Consider the following 24,225-nt stretch of genomic DNA (forward strand, 5'->3'; position numbering starts at 1 on the left):
TTCTTTCAGTATCTGTCCATAGAATGTCTATCATGCTGGCTAACAAATTCAGTAGTTACATAAAGTTGTATAAGCCAATTCTTCTGAGTCTCAGATTCTTTTTACCTGTATACTTATAGTTAATTTGCGTCTCATGAATAATTAATGATACCACATATATGAAAATTCCTAAATTCCTAATCATAGCGTACTCAGTAAGACATCAGTATGTCTTTACAACCCATAAGTCTGATAAGCAACCTAATAGCCCAACATTTATAAAGACTTCCCGTGCATCTCATAGCATGATTTGAAAATAAAAATCTGTCCTGAGTAGACTTTCTCCACAGGAGTTGTAAGAATGACCAACAGGTAGGTATATGCAAAGATCCTCACCATTATTCAGAAAGGACATGACAATAAAAATTACTGTGAGAAGCCACATGCCATTTTTTTGAATGGTTGCATGATTGGATGTGAAAACCACTGCAAATGGTACATTTACTGAAAACTGGATTCACAGCTGAGGCACCTCTGAGTTTTAAGAGTGCTCACCTTGTATGTGGGTTGATCCGCCAATGAGTTCATAGCTGAACTAGTATTAAGATCTAGTCAGAAAAAGTAGGTGCCTTGGGTCAAGTTGTTGAAGGGCACTTCTTTTTGGACCCCTCTTTCTATCTTTCTCTACTCTCTGGGTATTTAGGGTGAGCGCCTTGGTGCTACTGTGAACTTTATGCCCTGGGGTTCTGTCTCACCACAGGCAGAAAAAAACCAGCAGAAGCAAGGCAGTGACTTTTCTGGAACTTGGCCAAAATAAATCTGGATTCCTTTAGTTTAGATTTTTTAGGTGTTTTGTCAGTATGATATAAAACTGACACAGATACAATAGTTAATATCAAGACGTCCAAAACTAACAGATACTAGTGTGGGTTCAGAGAAAAGGAAACTTGCGTCTTGTAGGATTGTGGATAGACACAAGCCCTATAGAAGGTAGTAGGAGGCTGAAGAGGAGTTAAAGATAAAATGGTCTCATGACCTAGCAATCTCTTCATTGCACTTTCCCCTAATGAGAAGGAAGTCAGCACCTCACAGAGATGGATGCGCCCCTGTTTGCAGTGCAGCACTGCTTGCCGTGGCCAAGAGGTGGCAACAATCTGAGGGTCTGTAAAGAAACTGGTACAGATATACAGTGGGGCGTTATTCAGCTCCAGTGAAGAACGAGATCTTACAATTTGCTGAAACTCACAAGGACTTAGGAAACATTATAGTAAGTGAAATAAAAAGCACTCCAAAGAGAAAACCACTGCATTCATCTCGTTGTGTATGGAACTTAAGAAAAAAGCCAAATGTACAGAGATAAAGCAAGAAACAAGGAGTGAGAAGTTTTGGGAGTAAATGAGGAGATGTGGGCCAGAGGACGCAGAGAAATGGGTAGATATGAGAAACCAGTTGAGGTAATGAATTTGTCCATGTTGTATATGTGATGAATGTACATTCCAGACCCAGAAAACAATAGGAGGCCCACCTCTCAATGCTGAAATACTTGTTGTGATAGACTTGCGAGAAGGGAAATCATTGCCTTCAGTTGTTGACCTACTGGTGACTTCACCAGGCTTCAGTGCATAGTTCCAATCTGGTGTCACACATGCCCTGGGTTAAGTTAAATGGGCACAAATTAAGACCAAAGGTCATGGTTCTAGAAAAGAGACTGGTATGAGTTTGTGGAGACTTTATAGGGATGAGAGAAAGAGATGAAAGTGTGTGTGAGCGAGAGAGTAGTTGGTGTGTGTCATACACATATAAAATTATCAAATAAAATGAATATAAAAGGAAGAAACATAAGATGATTCCTCTTAAGTAACCTCAGTATAGCAATGACCTCACTATATGTACCCTGGAATCATATTATGTACATTAATTTTACACAATAAAATTTATTTTTAAGAAAAATTTTAAGGAATAAATGCTGAATCTGGAAGGCTTGTATATATTTGTAAACATGGTTAATAATGTAACCACTTGCTTAGAAATCAAAATATATTAAAACGATAGACTGTAAATTTCACATTAAGCTATTGATTCTGACTTTACATAAAAACAAAAACAGCTTGTCCATCCATCCAAAAAGCATCTTGACAGCGGGCTGTCTTCTAAACACTGGAGATGCTTCTTGCTTTTACACACACACTTTGTGTGGGGTAGACACTAACAGGAATGGAGGAAATAATTTGAAAGTGTGACCCTTGCTATGAAGGAAATGAGGAGGAGTGGAAAGGCATCTAATTTAATTAGAGAGTTGGTTGGGGGTGGTCTTCCTGAGATGGCGACATCTGCACAGAGACCAGTATGACAAGGAGCCAGGTGTGTGAAGATCAAGGGAAGTCAGTTCTCAGCAGGATGAACAGCAGATTAAATGCTCTGGGTAGAATTTAACTGAAACACTTTATATGCACGACTGTATGATAGTCTGATTAAGGTGTGAGAAGGTGGGGTGAGGGAAGGGCATTTAGCGATGCTGTGAAGGTTATTCGCACTAACTTAGAAGCAAGATTGCTTTTCAGATGATACAGCCTTTGAGATTTGTGGCTTGCACACAATTATGTGGATATTTGGAATCCGTTTAAGACATAACATTGTACAACAATAAGGGAAACTAGAGCCTTTTAAAGAATGTGCTTAATGTTCAGCAAAGTTAACATAAGCTTACAGTGGGTCTGAGAAATATAATTTAGTTGGATGCTTTCACCATGTACTGTTGGACCATTTATAATTATTGAAATTTCCAGTTTTCAGGTGTTGTTTAGATTTTGGTAACAAAGACATGCAAACCATATGGCCCTTGATTAATTATGTCCCAGATCCACATGTAAAAAAATTGTCTTAAATATAATTGCATCAATGCAAATGGAACCATAGTTTAAACAATTATGTTAAAACCCCAAATTTCTTGACTTTTGTTATAATTATTGGTTCTGTTAAATTGTCTTATTTTTATATTTCTTTTACATAGATACACAATTAACTTGAATGAAATATGCAGTTGCATATAACTTTGTTTTATATTAATTCTTTTTAGGATTCAATATTGTCCTGACATTTTTTTTTTTAATAATAGAAACTCACTGGAAAACTCAGTCCTTGCCCAGTTGGTCCTACTTTCCTACCTGTCTCTGGAGAGTTTGGAAACGAGGGCAGGCATTTTGCCATGACCTGCCTGCATGCTATTTTACTAAGCTAACAAGCTTTGCAGCTACCATTTGTGTGCCTGCTGGCCTGGGTACTGGAGGAACAGACAGACCCGGATGGGAGTCTAGGTAGATGAATTGATTCTGTTATTTTCAGTGGAGCTAATCTTTCTACTGTGGAGACCATTCCTTCTTGAACTGCTCCAAGGTCCCTTGGAAACTATAAAAGGCTTCATTGTGGAAGCCCACAGAGACACCTATCTTGTAGGGTGAGCTCTAGTCTTTAGTCTGCATTGAATCTGGTGTGTACCATGGGCTGGAAAAGGCCAGGCATGTGTGCCACACCTCTGGGTTGTACTTAGGGGGGCAGAGGCTGCCTCTGGATTTGAGGTATGAGATGCAAAGAGCATATAGCTCTGTGTTGGAGTCGCCTGGATTCTCTGTCACCCAGAGTAGGAGATATATAAGTGTGAGTGTATGTTTATGTGTGTACACTTAAGGACATTCTGTTTCATAAAATGGAGATTATACTCCCTTTTTGAAGAAACATTATCATTACTAGGTAGTATACTTACAAAATATCTGCCGTTGTACTTGAGATAAAATCCACTTTACTGATATCATTAAAAATGTTTCTGTTTGTATGTTTCTATTACAAGGAGACAATGCCTCCTACCACAGTGCCCTTGTACACCTTTCCTGCTTCATCATCCGTGACCATTCCAAACCATGCTGCCTCTGGTTAGACTGGACTATCCAATGGGAATATTTTTATTTTTAAATACTTTTTAGCTACATTTGCCAACATATTTATTTCTTAAATTTATATGACTAAATATAGACATATGTGTATTATCCTTACTCTATACATGTATGGCCCACATCTGTACAGGGTTGTACAGCATAGATTCCAATAGGCTTCTATAAATTTATCAGAAAAAATGATCAATGTAACTGGAGATGCTTTTTTCTTTAACAGTATGAATATAAACTTTTTTTACTCTTGTATATCAGGTACTATACCAGGTACTAGCAATATTCTTTAAATCTGCTCTCAAAGCTGCTTAGTTCCTAGTACAATAGACTGTGAATGTGTTTTACTCCTATGGTTATTTAAACATGATTGAGGCAAGCAAACAAAAATAATGAATTTCAGTAGTTAAAGTATAGGCTTTTAGCTGAGATAATTTCTAACAGTAATATTCTGATATCAAACCATGAATCAATATATCCCTGGCATGATATCAACCTTAAGGAATGTCAAGTAATGCAGTTTGCAGGGTATGGCTTTGTGCTTGCCAAACACATCTCATGAGATGACAGGCTCAACTGAGTACTATGTCTATAGAGAAAAAATGCTTCTAGCCAATGCCTTGTTAATTTTAAAAATAAAGCAGCATTTCCCTGGAGGCAAATGAGCGAATTATCTTCTATCATCTTTATTCATGAGAAAAATCAATGGAAGGTAAGGGGCAAACAGACTGCATCCTAACTTGGACTAGGCTTTACAACACAATGTAGGTTGGACAAATTGCTCAGTGGAGAAGGGCACTGGCTGCTCACTAGAGGACCTGTTGGTTAGATTCCCAGCACCCACAGGGCAGCTCACAGCTATCTGTGTAACTTCTGTTACAGGTGATCGAGGCCCTCTTCTGGCCTCCAAGGGCACTTCAGGCACACGGTACACAGATATACATAGAGGCAGAACTCTCATACTCACAAGGTAATAAAAGAAAAACAAACAAATATGATGCATTCACCTACCCTCATATCTACAGACCTTATGCTATTATTCATTGGTGCCGAATTCAAACTCGTGAGTATGTAACGTGCATACTGTGTAGAGCATGTGATATACTTGTACTCATTTGGCACTGTATGAACAATGCTGGGTTTTTCTCCCAAGCAGAGAAAGGATGTTCAGTTTGTAAAATGACAGCTCTGGACACCCCTGATAGGATCCCAATGGATGTGCATGTGACGCTGATTGCAAAAAGTTCTGTAATGTTATTGATTCATACCCTTTCATATATAACAGAGGACATGGAATGCTTCTTCCTTCCAACTCCTGGTCAAGTTTCCTGGCTCCTCTCCAGAACACGTTCCTCACTCCAGCATTTCCAGGTTAAATACCTCTGCTTTAGAAGTCCAGGACGCTCCTCAAACACTCACGCTACAGCACTGCAGGCTTCCATTTGCTTGTCTTTGTTCACTGAGTGTCTTCACATCTGTAGATTCTAAGAATATATAGAGATATATTTATACCCTACACACATATGCATATATCCACATTATGTATATATTCAGATATATATATATATATATATATATATATATATATATATATATCACACACATGTATTGAGTGTGCATGCCTAGACCAGATGATGGGAAGATAGAATTAAATCTAATTTAAGCGGCTCACTTTTAATGAGTGGTTCAGACGCTGATCTACCAGTTCTCCACCTATATCTGCCATATGAGTGATTTGGGAGTGGCTATAGAATGTGAGGACTGAGGTTAGATCATTTTCTCTCATGTCTTCAGACTCCTATGGTTCACAAATCATTTCCAAATATGATCCACTGCAGTCAGAAGACTCATCAGGCTCCCTCTGCCAGTTTTCTCCCTCCCAGGTCCCTCCTCCTATTTTGGAAGATAGAGTGGACTTCCAAGCTACCTTTCTTAAAACGTTTTCTCTCAAACTTCTGACTAAGGACTTAAAATTAAGAGACCTGATTTTTATTGTTGGCATGGGTGCTAGCGACTAGGGTCTTAGGAAATCAGTTAAACATGTCAGAAGTGCTCTGTCCACATTAAAAAGCAAGAGGGAAACAAAGCCTAATTATTTCCAGTGTGACTATGATGACTAGAATTATGTCCACATTAGATGCTCAGGCTGTGCCCGGGAAGCACGCTGGCACCTAAGGGATGCTCAAGGACATGGTTGACTCCTCTGAGATAGGCTTAGGCAGTGTTAAGCTACGTTAATCACTGTAATGAGGTAACGAATGAGGAGATAAAGACGTCAGATGATGCTTCTGTAACCTTCTCCTATTATTGAACCATAAGATAGTTACCTAATCAAATAGAACACAGAATGGGTTTTATTTGTATTGCTTAATGTGGAAATCATTGTTTACCCGTAGGGTGAAGAGTTCAGAGAATATAATTTCTAACCATAAATTATTTTTGAGCTACTTTAAAAGGTTATATTAAATTGAAACTCAGGGTTTTTTTTTTTTTCCCCATCACCTCTTTTTTCCCCCCTCTGAACACATATCTGATTTGCTATGAACTAAGGAAGAAAAATCTTTAAAAGCAGTACTCTCATTTTGGTAAAATAATGACACATCAGTTCTTGACACATTCGTCTATTAAGCAATCGGGAGGTTATTGAGGTTTGAACCTGAATAATTCATGAACGGCAGGAAGAGGTCTTAAGACTCTTATTGAAAATACACCTTGTTAAAACAGAGGGTTGGTAATAGGCGGTAAAGAGCCAAAATATCTTGACCAGTAAATTGAAATGTATGATTCCCTAGACGTTTCTTTCCGGTGTGGTTAGTGGTCCAGCTATGAATTTTCTTTCTAGTGGGGGTGGTGGTGGTGGTAGTGTTGATTTATCATTCTCACTGATCCAGCAGTACTTTCCACCTCTCTTGGAGTCTGCCTTGCCCTTTCCCTGTCTCCCTGTCACCCCGCCGCCACCCAGTGCTCTGGTCTCTGAGCCCCAGTACCTTCCTGTGTGTCTCAGGCTGTTGGGGGGGCTGGGCGGGGAGGTGAATCTTTAGAGAGTGATGTTTGTCAGGCACCCCAGTCAGCTTCACTGGGATTAAGGGAAGGACCTGAGGGAAGGGGAGGGTTAATCACTGGGCTGTTGAAATGCTGCCAAAGGGGAGCACAAAGCTCCGCCCACGTAATAAGTGCCTGTAGACAGCCAGTCAGGGGAGAAAAGTTTGGGAACGAACTCATTTTTTTTTTTCCTCCCTTTTTGCTCCCATTGTAGAACTTTTGTAAACACACTGAAGCTTCCTCCCACCCAGGTTTTATAATATACTTTCTTGATCAAATACTCGGATCGTTCGCTCACTTGTATATGCGGTAGACCACACATACGGCTGCGTAAGTAAAAGGGGAAACGGAACATTTTCCAAGTCAAGCGGCCAAAGCTGCAGCCTCTTCATGTACCTGGCCAGCTTTTTCTGTTCCAGCTGTTAGTCATTTTTTGCAAGCAGCCGCCCTTGTAACCGCAAGTGAATTCAGCTGCGATGTATGCAGCACCGCGTGCACCGTGGCATTCGCTCACATCCTTCTAGTGATTGAGGCTCCCGGGAATCATGCTCATAATAAATAGCTTTTTATTACCCAAAGCCGCTGTTCTGGCAGCCGAACGACAGTCCTTTGATAGCTGGGCCGGGTAGTTGTGTGTGTGTGTGTGTGTGTGTGTGTGTGTGTGTGTGTGTTGTGCCTTACTCAGAGTAGTTAGCAGCAAAGAGAACGCAGCAAAAGGAGGGTACTTTGGCAAAGGAAAGCTTCTGAGTAGCGCGGAGCAGCAGATCAGGATTCAGAAACAGGAGCGAGAGCTGAAGTGTGATTCTCGGACGCTTGGTCTAACACTCATCTCCAGGATAGAGCAGTGCCGGGCACTCACGTCAGCCCTGCTGCCCTTCTCGGAATCCGCTAAGAGAGGATGCAGCCTCGGAGCCCAGCGAACCACCAGGAAGTTTTGCGGGAGCTGATTTCCAGGGGCTTTTCGTCTGCCTAGGAGAATCCTGCTTGCATTGAGCGGTGTGAAGGAGGGCTCGGGTATCCCATGAGGGGGGCCCTCTTGGAAAATCCTTCTGTACAGAATCCAGGCTCTGCATCTCTCAGGGAGCTTTCCCTCACCTTTGCTGGTTTGCTGGTGTGATTTCCATGCACTGAGTCCTGAGTAGGGATCCAGGATGGATTGCCTGTGCATTGTCACCACGAAGGTAGGCTAGGAAACCCAGCTGTTTGGTGCGGCATTTTTTTCCTATTATTATTCCGATCCTGTAATTAAACAGCTCTGTTCGATGCTGCCAGTTCAGGAGATAAAATGATTAGTGTAATTTACTTTGCTGGGCATTTTGTTCCCTATGAGGGCTTGAGGGTCCGCTCTTTCTGTGATTTCAACTTCTTAAAGTGATATGGTGTGTTTGTGTAAATGGCAGGAGACTGTGTCTGTGGGTTTTTCTCTTTCTTTTTAATGGCAGGTTTTGCGTTTTCATCTTTTTATAGCTGGTAATTGAAACATCTATAGTAGTGCTGTTCACACATGGTTTTTACCATACCATATCTGGGTAGTCTCTCTGAGTGGACTAATTAGCTTTTCATTTAAAAACCATGTCTCCTATGCTTGAAGAAGCCAATCAGCTTTACTGTGGCTTGGCATATTGTTTCTGATTGGAGAATTCTGATATTCTGCATTTTGGTGATTTCTTTTAAAGGAAAAAAATTCTCTAGGCCCTGAGGTAAACCAAACAAGAACAATATTTAATATTTGACTGAATCTGTTTTGACTGCAATCAAATGAAATATGTGCATGATCAGATACAGAGATAAAAGTGAGAATAGAACAAATTAAGCCGTAATGTGGGTTACTTAAAAAAACTTCTAAATTAATTTCATTCTGTCATCAATTCTCAATAGCATTTTGCAAGTATTTAAATTCCATAATCACTAGTTGTTTGAAAAAAAGTTATTTTTATTTATAAAACACTAATTAAAAGATACTCATTAGCTTGTGTTTGATTATGCATAAGGGCACACTACAAGTCAATATGAGTCATTTCTTTTAGTCTAATATTGATTAGACACCATTAAACATGGAAAATCAATACTTTAGTATGCGAAATTTAGTAAGTGTAGATTTCTCACTATCATCTTCTTGCACTATTAAGTAAAAAGTTACTTTTGAAACCACTGATGAAATTTCACGTTATATGTTGCTAACAAACAGAATCCAGAAAAAGTCAGTAGGCATCTCCCCAAAGAGTCGTAGCTCATGGGAAATTAAGTTGATATCAGTAGATTTAACATCTGGAAAATTTTAGTTGGCGTAGTTGACAGACTTCTAGATCGTGTGAAAATTCAGCTTAAATTGCCTAGTGTTTACAGCAAAGTCAGGTACAAACAGAAGCCAAGCTGAGATGAAGGAGAAAGCCAAAGTTAAGCGACAGGAAGTGTATGCTTATGGAACCTAGGAAAGAGAAGAACACGACATACAGATACGCTCATCTGCAAGTGTGGAACTTGGAGGTACTTTTCATGAAAGAATGCCATTGAGTGTCAGCTACACGGGTTTTCTAGGTATTTGTTATCAAGTCTTAATAATTTCAGATGCTGCAGAGCACCAGGAGTACTCGCTGGAAAAGTGAGAAAACAGGTATTAATGACAGTTCAAAAGTGGACATCCTTTGCAGTGGAAAAGGTGGTTCAACACCTTTTTAGCTTAGATAACATAAATAAATTAGATAACTGAGATCAACTTAGATAACATAACCTAAAAAAATATGTTTCCCACTTTAATTTACCAAGGTATTAATGGCCATAGGGTCTGGGACAAAGACAAGATATTATTTTGTCTTAAATGATGTAATAGCCGTAAATATCAGTGTCACAGTATTTTCATTCATCATGCAAATCATGTTATTCAACAAGATAAATGCTTGAAAAATGTCATGAGTTATATTTGTTATGTATCAAATTACTTATTTTCATTCTGGAGTGTCATTTCCACCATATTAAAGGACAAACATATTTAAACAAAGTTGCGCTGTACTGTTGACTTGGTAAATTGGCATAAAATATCATGACTAAGACTTCCGGTGGAATATAGACTGCAAATCTAATCTATCTAATCTACCGCCATCTAAAGTATAATCTTTCCCCAAATGGCTGTGTACTAGGGTTGTCCTTGCTCTGCTACTCCTGGGACCCATCCGAAGGAAACTTGCCAATAAGTTAGAAGTTTTAATTATACCTCAGTTCAATCCTAACCCTTTTCTCCCTTAGCAAAAAGTCTATCTGCTGAGCCACTTTCTTCTGCAGAAGTTTTGGTGAGGCTGGAACTACCATCTCTCCTGCTCCTTCTAGAATCCATTTTATCCATAGACCACCCCAGGACCATATCAGATACATATTTTTCTTTCACTGGCACCGTGCTAGTGTCTTGGTTCATTCTTATTCTCCTATCTTGGCCTGGAAGATACTATGGGACCCCTAGATTCTGTAGAAATAAATGCTTCTTCAAATCTTTTTTGCTACAATCTTAAAAATAAAACTAAGAGTAGGATGAATGGGGGGGGGGAGAATTGTGGGAAGTCTCCTGATAAATAACCCAGCATGCATTGTGCTCCCTGTAATTGGTTGCTTAGCATTTGAAGGGGTCCTCTCCGTTTAGGCTGATTTCCAGACCCTCTTGTACTTGGAGCCCCATCTTCTAGACAAGAAGGTCAAGTAAGCACCTTACTGCTTACTTGCTTTTGAGACACAAGAAGCCCAAGGCTTTCCCACATAGTGAGACAGCCAGCTTTCATAAAAGGATTGACTCATCATTCTTTTGATTGTCTCTGGCCAGTTGCAATTTCAGTTATTCTCTCACAGATAACATTTCCAGGAAAGAAAATCTAAATAGCAGGGTATGAATATCTGGGCTCTAGAGTAAGACTTGGATCTGAATGTTTATTCTGGACCTAGTTTTAAAATTTGAGCAGATCATTAAACCTCTCTTTTTCAGACTCCACTTATCAATCTTTGAAAAGGAGGTTAAGAGATGATGTCATGAAGTGTTTAAAGTATCTCACATAAAAAAGATTTTGACACAAAATAATTTATTCAACTACTTACAATGATGCTAATGATGCTAACAAATCCTTCTGTTTCAAGATGGCCAGTGAGGAAAATGAGATTCTCTTAATGTGATTACATACAATGTAGTAAAAAAATACAACATATTTTATATGCTGGTAATTCTTAAAAATGTTTTAATAATTTAAATATATTACCATTAATATCTATAGCTAATACATCAGGAAAATGATATGAGATTTATTAAGTCAAAAACATGCTATTTGATGATTGGCCAAGGGGACACTATCTCTCAGCAACAGACATAATTTCTGGACTAAAGTCAATGAAGTCCAAGCAGTCCATCCAAGTCTTGTTTTACCATGAATGAATCACCAAATACCATATGCAGGACCATGTAGGAATTGAAATAACAGAAGAAAAGTGCAACTGTGAAAAGCAAAAGTAAATCTGTTTCTGTGACTGCGTGAACCCGGACAGATAGCATGTGTAAGGAACGATAATGAGCATATTTTACTGTGCCTCTGAGGTGCTCCATCCTTTATTTCTAGTCTAGTATTATTATAAGAGGTATTATCTCTGCAAATAATGTGATTCAACCTCGAGAAGCATCTTAAAAGGCAATTGTGGGTGGCTTATGTCTTCCTTTCATCCCAGGTGTCCATTAACTATACTTACAGACACTAAAACAAGTTTAAAAATAATCTACAAATAAAACTGTAATATGCTATGCCAAATTACTGTTGTAATTTATTAATAAAGGTGTGATGATGCCATTAACTTTTAATGCATTTAACATGTTAATGTGCATAATGAAACTCAAATAACAGCATGAAAAGTGGCACTGGGCAGCATAAAGGAAGGTTTTATTGATGTTGTTAAGACGACATCTGCTCTGTAAATATGTCCCTGTCTACCTCTGTCACCTTCTAGCCTCTTCTAAGAATTAAAGCCAATAATAAATTCACTTCAAAGAGCAAATGAATGTTATTGTTGGACGTTTAAACATAATTGAGCAAGGCTAATATGTTATTAGTCATTATGGTTCCACTCCGGAAAGGTAGTACGCCATTCTTTTGGACATGAACTCACAGTTTTTTGGGGTTTTTTTTGTAACTGTGGTTAGGCAGGAAGCAAAAATATTTTTTTAAATTCTATCACAGCTCAATGTAGTGAAAATGAAACAAATCACCAAGGCAACAAATGGTTTTCTGAGTGGCCCTGTGTTCGTAGACAAAGCTGTTTCTTCATGCAGATGTACGGCTTCATCTGCTCTCATTACAGCACATCGACCCATTCGTTCTTCTCTCAAGTCTTCGTTAAATATCTACTACATGCTTAGGTATGGCAAGGTTTGAGGATAACATGGACAATCTGTTCTCATGCCATTTAATCTGTTGGGGAAGCAGCTAATGTTAGAGAAAACAGTAACGCGCAGTAGGCAGGGGAGTGTAAGATGCCGTGGGAAAGAGCATGAGCACACATGGACTGTCTACAGCATGGGCAGGGATAATCATCAGGAAGGAAGCGAATACTGTAGTGATAAGTAGGATGGAGGACACAGTAGAGGTCACTATGGCTGGTGCGTAACACATAAGCTATAGAAAATGCAGAGGCGGAGAGGGCCTCAGTCAGGAATACTAAAAGTCGGCATATGTATATATTTATTATTATATATTAAATATATATTAAATTTATGTACTAAATACATATGTATAAAATACATATTATTTTATATGTCTTAAAGAAGATAGTAGCCACCAGTCATTATTTCCAATGGTTCCAAATCTTGATTTTTCCAAATTTCTCTCACATTTTCCTCCACTGGCCTGAACTTTCCAGTTTTCTGCCACATCTGCCTTTCCCCATCCTTACACCTCTGCAAATAAACATAAGGGTTGTCACGTTCACTAACCAAGTGGCCTTCTCTGAACTGTGGTTCCCTCACTCCTAGAACTAGAGCATCTACTTTTTGGGTTTGTTTTGAAGATGCTGAAAGTTAAACAAGCTGGGGTTAACCTCTGTAGCAGCATAGGGTGATTTAGAGTGCTCATGCCGTGAGTATAATACCCCTTCCAGTGTAGTGAGCCCTTGAGCACCTGAGCCCAGCAGTACCACTCTCTGAGGAAGTGCTTATGGTTTCAATCTACTGAAGTCAAACAGTTGTTCCTATTCTTTCGATTGAAATTTGAATTTATGCCCTGGCAGTGCTGAGGCATGCATGGGCAGTCCATATATGGCTCATCAACTTAGACCATGACACCCAATATGGACAACTGACCAGGTCTCTTCCTCAAGAGGGGACCAGCTCTCATTACATGTGGTTGTCAGCCACCATGTGGTTGCTGGGAATTGAACTCAGGACCTTTGGAAGAGCAGCCAGTGGGTACTCTTAACCGCTGAGCCCTCTTTGACTTAGAATGTGATTTCCTTTTGTTTCTCTCACTCTGCCCTATATTTTACTTTCTAGTGATCGTCAAGCTGCATGGATAAGAAAGTATTTTAAATCTGTGCGACCTTTCTTGACCTTCATTAAATTAATGGACATAAGCTTGGCTAGTACTCTGTGTTTCTGTTGTAGGCATACCTGCTTATTCTTTACCGATAACTGCTAATCTGTCTAAATTTGATTTCATTCCCAGGCCGTATACCTTTCCTAAAAGGTATATGTGTTTTTAGTGTACACCCATTTTCTGTTTCCACCTACAATTAACAATTATAAACTTATTTATATGGCTCCCTTTTCTTCCTGTCTCTCTCGACACACCCTGTATGAGGCAAAGGATCTTTCTTTTTTTAACTTTGCTTATGTAGTGCCTGGTACTAGAGAGGAGCTGGGGTGTTTTTATTAAACTCCGTTACTGTTCTCACCCAACCAATAAAGATCTTTCACATAGCCAAGATTTATCCATGCAAGCAAGAAGTGTCATAGTAGAGGGCCAACCAGCTTTTATACCAGCAAGCCCTTTTCATTATCCCAGGTTCAATCACTTCAGTTTTATTTAGTTAAAACTTTCTTTATACTGTCTTTTGGATTTTATTCCTTTTTAACCTGGATACTTATTCTTTTTTAGTTATCCAACTGATGCTTAATTTTAAATTATTTCCAACTATTAGTCTATTTGTAGATTGTATAGCAGTTGGTCATAGCCTATTACTGTAAATGCCTATAAGTAAAATAAAATTTCATTCTACAAATGATATTAATTCTGTGTTGACAAAACTGCATCAAATTATTTTCCTGACAAACTTGACCACCAGGTGCTATTTTACGTAGGCCGTTTTCATTCTGTGACTAAAAGTCACAGTTTCCACGAAAAGTTATGAGTCCTTTATATAAACTTCATGTCAGTTTGAGTTCATGAGACAAGTGTGGATTTTTCAAAGCAGCAAGTGTAAATAAAACTTTTCAAATCCAATGGTATTTAAACATTTATTGAGACAAAAATTAAATGTCACATAACTAAGGCCACAGAAGAATTCATTCGCTTCCTCTCATTACTTATCCATCATTTCATCTGAGGGTTTGCAGGTCATATTTTCTTAAAGTAGATTACTGATGACTGCAGCTGCCCGGGAAACCTGTCTCATTGCATTTATGTATGTCTCACCGCAGGCAGTTCTGCAAATGTGCATCCCGTCAAGATGCAGAAATCAAAAATATTGGGTTTCTGCTTGTGTTAGTAGCGTTAAATCAGTTCGGTTTATTCTCTCTGACTCTTATATTTCATATTTTTATCAGTACTTATCCCTTTAGATTACTGAAATTAGGAAAGATTTTGAAATTAAGAAAATAATATGGGGTTATCAATACTTAACCCTTAGGATTATTTTACAGAGACAAATTAGTTTATATATTTGAAATAATATATGGTTTATATGAGAAGAATGAGAATAATTGCTGAAATCAAGTATAGATTTGGGTTCTTGTTTTTGCAGCTCCATTTTTCTTCATTGTTGCTGTGGGTCTCTGCACCATCTCCCATCCTCTACCAGGGGAAGCCTCACTGATAATGACTGGACAAAAACTAATCAATAAGTATAGCAGAATATCATTAGAAATCAGTTCATTATTTTCTCCAGTTATATTTGATTTTTACCTTAGGTCTTTGGGTTATTTAGTCTCTGCTTCTTGGTGACACAAGCAGTGTCAGGCATGAGTTCCCTCTCCTAGAGTGGGCCTTCAGTCAAATCAGACATTGGCTGGCTACTCCCGCAAATTCTGTGCCACCATTGACCTAGCATATTTTACAGCCACAACAGATTGTAGGGCAAAGGCTTTGTGGCTGTGTTAGTGTGCATGTTTCTTTTTTGATAGCTACAGAGTATTTTCCAATATCAATGAGACTAGAATGTAGGGGTAGGGGTGAAGTTTCCCCCTTGGCACTAGCTCAACTCCTCCATGTTGAATGAGTTGTGTGGGAACTTCCCTTGACATTAGGGCCCCACTGTCAGTTTGTTCAACACCCTTAGCCATCAGGGAAATGGAAATAGAAAGTGCTTTGTGATTCCATCTTACACCTGTCAGAAAGGCTAAGATCAATAATGCAAGTGACAACTCATGACGAAGAGGATGTGGAGCAAGGGGAACACTTCTCCACTGCTGGTGTGGGTGCAAACTTGTACAGCTCTATGGAATCAATATGGCAGTTCCTCACGACCCAGGTATACCACCTTTGATCATAAACCCAAAGGATGCTCCGTCCTACCAGAAGGACATTTGCTCAACCTTGTCATTATAGCTTTAGTCATAATAGCCAGAAACTGGAAACAACCTACATGTTCCTCAACAGAAGAATGGATAAACCAAAAATGATACATTTATACAATGGGGTATTACTCAGCTGTTTAAAAAAATGACATAATGAAATTCACAGGCAAATGAGAATCATCTTTAGTGAGGTAACTCAGGTCCAGAAAGAAGAATATGGTGTTTTTCACTTATAAGTGTATATTATCCATTAAGTAAATGGTAACCAAGCTACAATCTGTAGACCCAGAGAGGTTAGGTAAAGAGGAGGGATCTAGCGACTATGCATGGATCTTCCTGGGAAGGTGAAATAGAATAGATTTTAAGGGTGGACTAGGGGCAGGTGGATGGGAGTTGGAAAGATCAGGTGGTGAGGGGGATGGAGTGGAGAGAAAGAATGAGGGGCTAGTTGCTGGAATTGGGGAGCCTTTGGGGTCATGTGGAAACTTCCTGGAATCTATGAAGGTGATCCTAAATAGGACTCCTATTTACAGGGGACATGAAGTCTCAACCGGTCATCTCTTGTAGCCCAGTAAGGTTTCCAGCCGCAAGTCTGGGCTGCATCCAATTGAATTGTTTGGCAAGGAGGCCCCATGGAATTTTTTAAAAACTGCCATTAGGATTAATGTAGGGTGGAGAAAATGGGAGCTGTGTCTATATGTGTTAGAACTAATGTTACGCTAATTTTAATGACACAAGCAAATTGGCCTGACTTGCCTGTGGTCCCTCAGAGAATTGTATGTGGAGCAGCTGGACAGTAATTGTCACGCAGGACTGAGTTTATCTTAAAGAGCAGGGCGGCATGGTATTTGACAGAAAAGTCTTTGGAGTTAGATTTTTTATGTGGCATATTAGCTCTTCTACTTATCATTTCTCTCATTTGCAAATATTACTGAATTAACCTGTCTCTGTTTTCTTATTTATTAAATGAAGTAGTGTTTCATGGGGTTAGATTAAGTGCAGCATTCGTTTCTTCAAAAGATAGTTACCAAGTATGCACTATGTGCCATCTAGTAGTACCAAGTATACACTATGTGCCAGCTAGGTAGTTACCAAGTATATACTACATGCCAGCTAGTTACCAAGCATGCACTATGTGCCAGCTAGATAGTTACCAAGTATACACTATGTGCCAGCTAGATAGTTACCAAACATGCACCGTGTGCCAGCTATTAGTCAAAGCAGAGAGGAGTAGAGCAGCGGATAAAACAGGTGAAGCCCCTGCTCTTTTGGAACTTAGATAGTGGAGTAAAGATAAAGACGTTCAGTGAGCACAGAAAGAATAAAGAGAATTTTACCTATAAGAACTTCTGTGATGTAGAAGGAAGTAAAGTTAAATCTAGAATGACGAAGGAGTAGAGAGAGGCAGAGAGCTGTTTTAGAAAGGCTAGACAAAGAAGTCCACTCTGAGTAAGTTCTGTAAACTTAAAAGGGAACAGCATTTTGTGGATATTGGTGAAGACCATCCCAGAAAAAGTGAACAGTTAGTATACACACACATGCGTGGTGTCGTGTAGCAGCTACTACACACCGCAAAAGCAGTATCTATGTAGGTATATGTGTTTCCACTTCTTCTCCTCTTCCTCAGCTATTTCCTTCTCCTTTGATTCCTCTCTCACTCTTCCTCCTCACCCATCTTTTGTCTGGGCATCTGACATTTAAGGATCAGAATTCACTGAGGAGAACAATTCAATTATGTGGCTACTGTCTGCCACATCTTTTCTGCCAAGTTGGAATGGGAAATTCCTTTGCTAATAGCGAATAGAAATTCCCAGCTTTATATGCTTGCGGTGAGAGAGGGATGCCCAACGTTTTGCCTTTCTCTGCTATTGTGCGTTTTGTGCGTTCAAAATTAGTAACAGATTAGAAGCCCAGGAGTATAACCCTCCCCGCCATTTTTATTCTGATGCTCATATTTGCGCATTTCCAATTCCTCAAATCCCTGCAGTGTAGTTCTTGAGATAACTTTTTATAGGAAACAGGTTTTGGGAGAAATGAGATTGACACTAAATTAAAAAACAAAAATTAGAATTTGTATTTCTATATACCCAGCAAGTAAGCTGAAACAAAACTTGCAGGAAAATGTTTGCCATCTGTAGTCCTTTAAGAATAATTTCTCCTTTCACTACTCTCTGCTCTGTAGATGGAATGCCACTCTCACAGGGGTCTTTATTAATAAAACAGGAGTTGTTCCCCATTCCTTCCTCTTTAAATCCCAGACAGCCCCATCCCATTTACTGTTTTCTTTATCTGACCTTTACTTTTTACTTGGTTCTGTTTTTATGTTCCCCCATGAGTTTCTGCAATAAAATTTGTTTATTAGTGTGCCTTTTTCCGTCTTCCCACCTTTGCATATTATCAACAGTTTGTAAGGAACCTTCCATAGTTGTACAAGTATGTGAGTTTTAAATTCACAAGTGTGACAAAAAGCTTCAAGGTTTCCTTGTCTTTTATGTTTTGTTTTTCAATATGGTGTGTTCACCACCTAAACAAAAGGTTATTTTCTCAGAAATCACTGGAGTTTTAGAATCTGAAGACCATCACCGTTGGGTCCTTAACCAGCTATGGTCATGGATAGTTGGTTCTCCTAGAATTCTTGAGAATTCCACTCTTTGTTTTCTTTATGCCTGCTTCACTGCATACATAGAATGCCTTCTTAATGCCCGAGCCTGACAATTGGCTACTATAACCTTTCTTAACATTTAAGATTCACTGCACATACAGATTTGTAAATAATCCCCTTGGCACTGCGCTCTATGACTGGGCCAGCCATGCTTTATATACTTAGCACATTGCATGTTGTATGTATTTGCTGTTTGTTTTAGATCTCATCCTACACTTTGGTTTTATATGTGTGTATCTCATTCTAGAGTATGAGTTCTGAAAAGACATAGAATGTTTCTTAGTCACATTATGAGCCGTCCACTTTGTTTGGTACTGATACCAAAGATGAACAAAGGTTCACTCTTTTACAGGCTTTAATATGTATTTTAGTAAATCTATGGATTTGCTTACTCAGCACTTAGTTCCACAAATATGAATGTTTGTCTCTGTGCATATAGATACACATTTGAATTCTTGAGTGTTTAGTTACATTTATACATTCAGACAAGGATATATAGATATGGTGTAATATATATTTTCCCATAAGTGGAAGAAGGAGATTGTTTTCACATTGATGGATAGATAACTCAGCTGAGATAAACAACAGGTGAACTTATCTGTAACTAAGGGGAAGGCCTGAAATGATGTGTAAACTAGCAATTCAGTTAGAGAGAAATGGACTTAAGAGGTAAAAGTTCCCACATACATCACGAAAACTGACATTTGGATCTCATCTTTAGTAAGTCATCTTATCGCAATCATAATTCAAGCTTCGTTTATTCAGGTGTAAAGATAGCCAGATGTCAGCTGCATGCTTTATGTTCAACAAAAACTAAAGCAGCCAAATCAGGCTTTGAGAAAAGATCACCAACTCACATCCATCTAAGTACACCATGATTTAATATGATGTGATACGTGGTCTTGTTTCATGGGAAAATAATTTGCCTTGGTAACATATTTAAAATTTACTTACCATAAATATACTGTGGGGCTATAATATTTTAATTACACAGGGTATTCTCACTATAGGAACACTGAAAATGGTCAAAAAGCTATTCAATGTGAAATTTACGGTTGCTTCATTCTCCTTAGGTACCTGTGCTCATTCTCCCATACCCAACCATGAGAGAACTGGTCAAAATGCAGTAAACAGTATTACTTTTAAGTCAGGTTAATCGGTTCCTGGATGTGAGCTTGTCTAGGAAGCTACCTCAGATATTCTGCCTTTGTTTTTTCTTGGTTTTCATTTCAGAGGGAGAAAATGTATCAGTTCCACTGGATGATTTTACCCTGTGTAACCTTCACAAGAAACTTCATCACACCTTGACTGTCATTTGAGGCTCATGCAGCCCCACACAGGTGACACAGGCACTATACTCAAGGGGCCCTCCTAGTGGGTTCGTCCGTGGTTAAGCTTTAGGTCGTTTCAAATGTTCCATTGATGATATGATGAGGCCCCTGAGAAAAGTGACTAAGAATAATGAATGAGTTTTATAAGATGGGAAGTAATCAGTGGAGAATCTCTTTGAAGGCCACTTAATTAAAGTGATAAAAGAATATTCCTTCAAAAGTCATATTTCAAGATATAAATCACACTACTGATCTACACTGGCAGTCATTCTGGTTGTATGAAAACACAAAAAATTAAGATTTTTAGCTTTTCTCATCCATATTCCATGCTATTACAAAGAAAATTAGGAATATTTAAAAATACTTTTTAATTTTTGAGATTAAAAAATAATTGCAACGTGTCTCCCTTCTCGTTCCTCTCTTCAAAACTCCCTTTGTGCCCATGTCTACTCTTCTTCAAATTCATTACATCTTCTTTTATTAATTGTTATTGCATGCATATATGGATGCATATATTCCTAAATGTAACCTGCCCATGATTTTAAAAAAAAACCTTGAAAATTATTTCTTAAATAAACTATGAGTAAAAATGTTCAATTTTACCCAAATAAATTCTCCATCCTTGTTTTTGTTATGAATCTTTTTGGGTTTCAAGCCATGGCATTTTTTGATATTTTTTTTCATAAACTAGAATTGTCCTGAATTAATACACGTGCAATTTACTACAGCATTGCGAAATGCTATTTAAGTCGAGGATAGATTTAATTGCTGGTTCTTCTTGGCTGATGACTTGGTATTGTCTCTGGCACCTGATCCACACAAAAATTGCTCATTCTTTACTGATTAAAAAGTTTCCCCAAATAAATATTTATAGGTGTCAGAACACTGCATATATACAAGTATTTCAACCGACTCCATGTTTTTGTTGACTTTCACATTATTTTAAGTATCTGAGTGTTGTGATTAAAGAAAATCCTGTACATTTAAGTTGATGGCCAGCCTTTCATGTCTAGTTTTCAGACAGTACCATCTAACACATATGCCTGCTATAAAATCCAAGATGAGAGGAACAAACTGATATGAATTACATTTTAATAGGTTGTAATTATGTTTTATCAAAAGCTCCATTAAATTTTTTTTATTCTTTGGGAATATCGTAATTGTCCCCTTTCAAATGTAGTTGCTGTAACTTTCAGGAAGTAGAATTGTTCGTTTTGGAAAGAATTGAATCTGCTAAATGTCTTCAGCTTTCTTCTCTGTATCTATAATAACAGTGAGAACAAAATAAATTTTTCTCATCTAGTTTCTGAAAGGCACCTTTTTTCCTTCTAAATATTGACCGTACTTGGGAATCCTGAAATTTCACATATTTTTAACTATTTATTTATTAATCCTAAAAGGTTTTGTTATTTGCAAATTTTGAATATATTTGGAGAAAGGAATGTTGTTGGATATTTCCACAAGTTAGAGTCAATTCTGTTTCCTGGGACTTTGTAGTTTATCATAGGATAGGATCTTCCAGTGAAGAAAGTTCAGACTGTGACGTAGATCATGTCTAAAATTTCTTCATTGTGAGGATGAAAGATCAATTTTAGCCCATTTTTGGTTCATCTTCATGGTAGGATGCAGTTGCAGAATGCAAATATGAATTACATTTAATGCACTTTATGAAACTATGTTTTAAAATCTTGGACTCCAAAGCTTAGATTATTATATATAAATGTACATTGCGTGAAATGTATAATGTGGAAGATTTAGAACTCAAAAGAATATTGACACGTGTGTACAGATCATTAAAAACACATTGTATTTCTTAGAAATATTGGCAGGATAGTGATCTCAAGTTCAGTATCCCAACTGTAAAGTCAATTTAGATTCCCAAACTTAGAACTGCCCTAGTTCTCTCTCTCTCTTATTAACAAAAAGCTCCAAATGACACTAAAAGCTGAAGTTCTTGGTATCTGCTGAGCAGTTCCTCACACTTATTCTCATTTAATTTTCATAGTAATCCTGTGAGGTAAATATTATTATTTTATACTCAGAGGTGAGGATATCAGCTCAGAGGAGCTAAGTGGCACAGGAGAGCATGATGTAAGTCACACATCTTACTGTTTTCCAGCGTACATAGCCTCTTTAACATAGCCAACGTATAGCAATTCTTTAAACTGGGGGTACGTTTGGCTATTTTACAAGAGAAATTCAAACTCACAGAGGCTAAAACAGTCCCTCCCAAACAGTCTAGAGGAATAACTAATAATAACTAATACTCTGACAGTCTAGCCCAGATGCAATGGGTTCCTCTCGACACCAAGCCGTTCCCCTGACAAGCTCTCAGGACAGATATCATGATAAAGTGAGTTAACAATATCCTTACAACACTGACTGTTAACTCGTGCCTGTGAATGTCAATTCAACCTACAAGGGAGTAATGACTTCTAATTCAAACTGCCCCATATTTCCCCTGTTGGAACCATGCAATATCAAGTCATAGCTACAGCTCCTGTTTATTATTTTAAAACAGTCTTCTCTGAGAATTTACAGTCTACTTGCTTTCATAAATTTTGGTAACTACGTCATTAAAAATTTAAAAATTGAGATTATAATATAATCACAACATTTCTCTGTCTCCTTTCTCCATTCAAGTCCTCCCATACATCTCTCCTCACTTCCCTATAAACTCATGACATCATTTTTATTAATTTTAAATTGCATGCATATATGTACATATGTATATACTCCTAAGTACATAAATACAGCCTGTCCATTCATATAAAGTTATTGTATGTATGTTTTCAGGACTGATCACTTGACTCCAGAAAACCAGTTGGTGTCCTCTTTCCTGGGAAAGAGCACCTCTTCCTCTATCAGCTTTTCTCAGTTGCCTATAGTTCAGCATCCCAAGGTTATATAAGTTGAGGCCTCATAGACTTTTCTCTTTCCACTTTGGCATGGCCATAGGTGTCATCCTTCTTCAGTTCTTGTTTGGACAATCATGCTGGAGAGACTTTATGGATGTGCTTCTGACATTACTAAAGACATGATCTCACAACATATTACCAGAACCTTTGCCTCTTAAAATCTCGCTGCCCCCTCTTCTGTAATTTTCCCTTAGACTTACGTGTGGGACCCTTAAAGATGTGTCTTTTGAGAATGAGCTCCACAATTCTGAATTTTATTCAGTAATGGTTTTCTGTAGGATGCTATCTCCAAGAACTAAAGAATGCCTTATACCACCCCCCATATCATACATGAGAAGCCATTGTTTGTTTGAGTTGTTGGCCAGGGAGACACCCAAAATGTACAGCCTGTTGCTATTACTCTTGGTGGATTCTTAGAGGTAGAAGGTAAGTCTCTATTGCACTTCAGAAACAGCCCAGAGACCTCTTAACTGCAACTGACATGAATGTCTCTGCCCTGGGTACTACCTTTCATGGTAGCAGAAGCTATCATAAAAGCTTCCAAAAAATTATTATGAACTATACCAACAACCAACATGACAGTAACCCTAGTGGTGCAGTAGTGTATCTTGGCAGTAACCAAAAGCTCTCCAATTAAGACCCTTTAAGTTAAGACCCATTCAGTAAGAGAAATGCTATACCAGGTACAGGAAACGTAGTTAATTATTTCATGCTAATAAAGTCACAGTTCTTGCAGGAGAATCTACAATCACTAATACACTTAACCAGCACAAGGCTTAAAACAAACTATAAATATTTGCCCTTAAACTTAATGGTCTGTGTAGTCTTCACCCATCATTAAGAAAAGTTCTCTTAAAACATGATTTTAATGTATTGTGTTAAGGCAATATATATATCATTTAGTCACAACTGGACCTCTGCTAACCTGGTCTGTTTCCTTAGAGTGACAAGTTTAGGATGAGCAGACTTGGTACCATCATCATTGCCCACTAAATGGTTCTTGTTCTCAGCATCCCATAGAGAATGACCAAAAACATGACTTCTGTCTCAGTAATTGTTTCCTCAGAAACAAATTAAGCCAACCTCTTTAAAATATCTTTCAAAATGCAATAAATGAAAACAAAGCAAAATAAAAACACAGTAGGATCAGGAAAGAATAATGAGACCCATGTGTAATTATGGTCCAAATTCAAAGGAAAAATAATAACCAAGCCTTTTCTTTACATCTCTAAATAAGACAACTGGCTAGGCTACACAGGCTAGACAACAAACTCAAGAATACAGTAGTTAGACCCACCTTTTTCCATGCTCCACATTATTTGCTTTTAATGGCAAAGTGTCAGTGGTGTCAACTTGTTCTGTAGCTGAAACTTGAGCAGGTATGTGACTTTATAGCTTAAAAAGAATACAAAGTTCATAATCTTGTAAAATTACAAATCTACTCAATTCAGTTATTAAAATTGTCCCATCCTGCTGTATATGATGGTGCACGCCTTTAGTCCCAGCCTTCAGGAGGTAGAGGCAGGTGGATCTCTGAGTTCAAGGCCAGCCTGGTAAATAGGGTGAGTTCTAGGACAGTCAGGGCTACACAGAGAATCCCTGTCAA

General features: G+C 38.2%; 1 protein-coding gene across 7 annotated transcripts in view; it reads left to right on the forward strand.

Moving 5' to 3' along the window:
- The window catches only part of Dlg2 (discs large MAGUK scaffold protein 2), a 1,645,338-nt gene that overhangs the window by 284,533 nt on the left and 1,336,580 nt on the right, over window positions 1–24,225 (forward strand). Inside the window, exon 1 of one of the 7 annotated variants that reach the window (XM_041642547.1) lies at window positions 7,739–8,140. The exons of the other annotated variants lie outside the window; for them this stretch is intronic. Within the exon in view, the coding sequence (XP_041498481.1) occupies window positions 8,111–8,140 (30 nt within the window). The 5' untranslated portion in view covers window positions 7,739–8,110. Of the gene's footprint in view, window positions 1–7,738; window positions 8,141–24,225 lie in introns of those variants that run through there. 7 annotated transcript variants of the gene reach the window in all.

Source organism: Microtus oregoni, unplaced genomic scaffold, assembly GCF_018167655.1.
Source record: "Microtus oregoni isolate MIOR12 unplaced genomic scaffold, Mior012 000000F_ref0000247, whole genome shotgun sequence".
NCBI classification, from domain to species: domain Eukaryota; kingdom Metazoa; phylum Chordata; class Mammalia; order Rodentia; family Cricetidae; genus Microtus; species Microtus oregoni.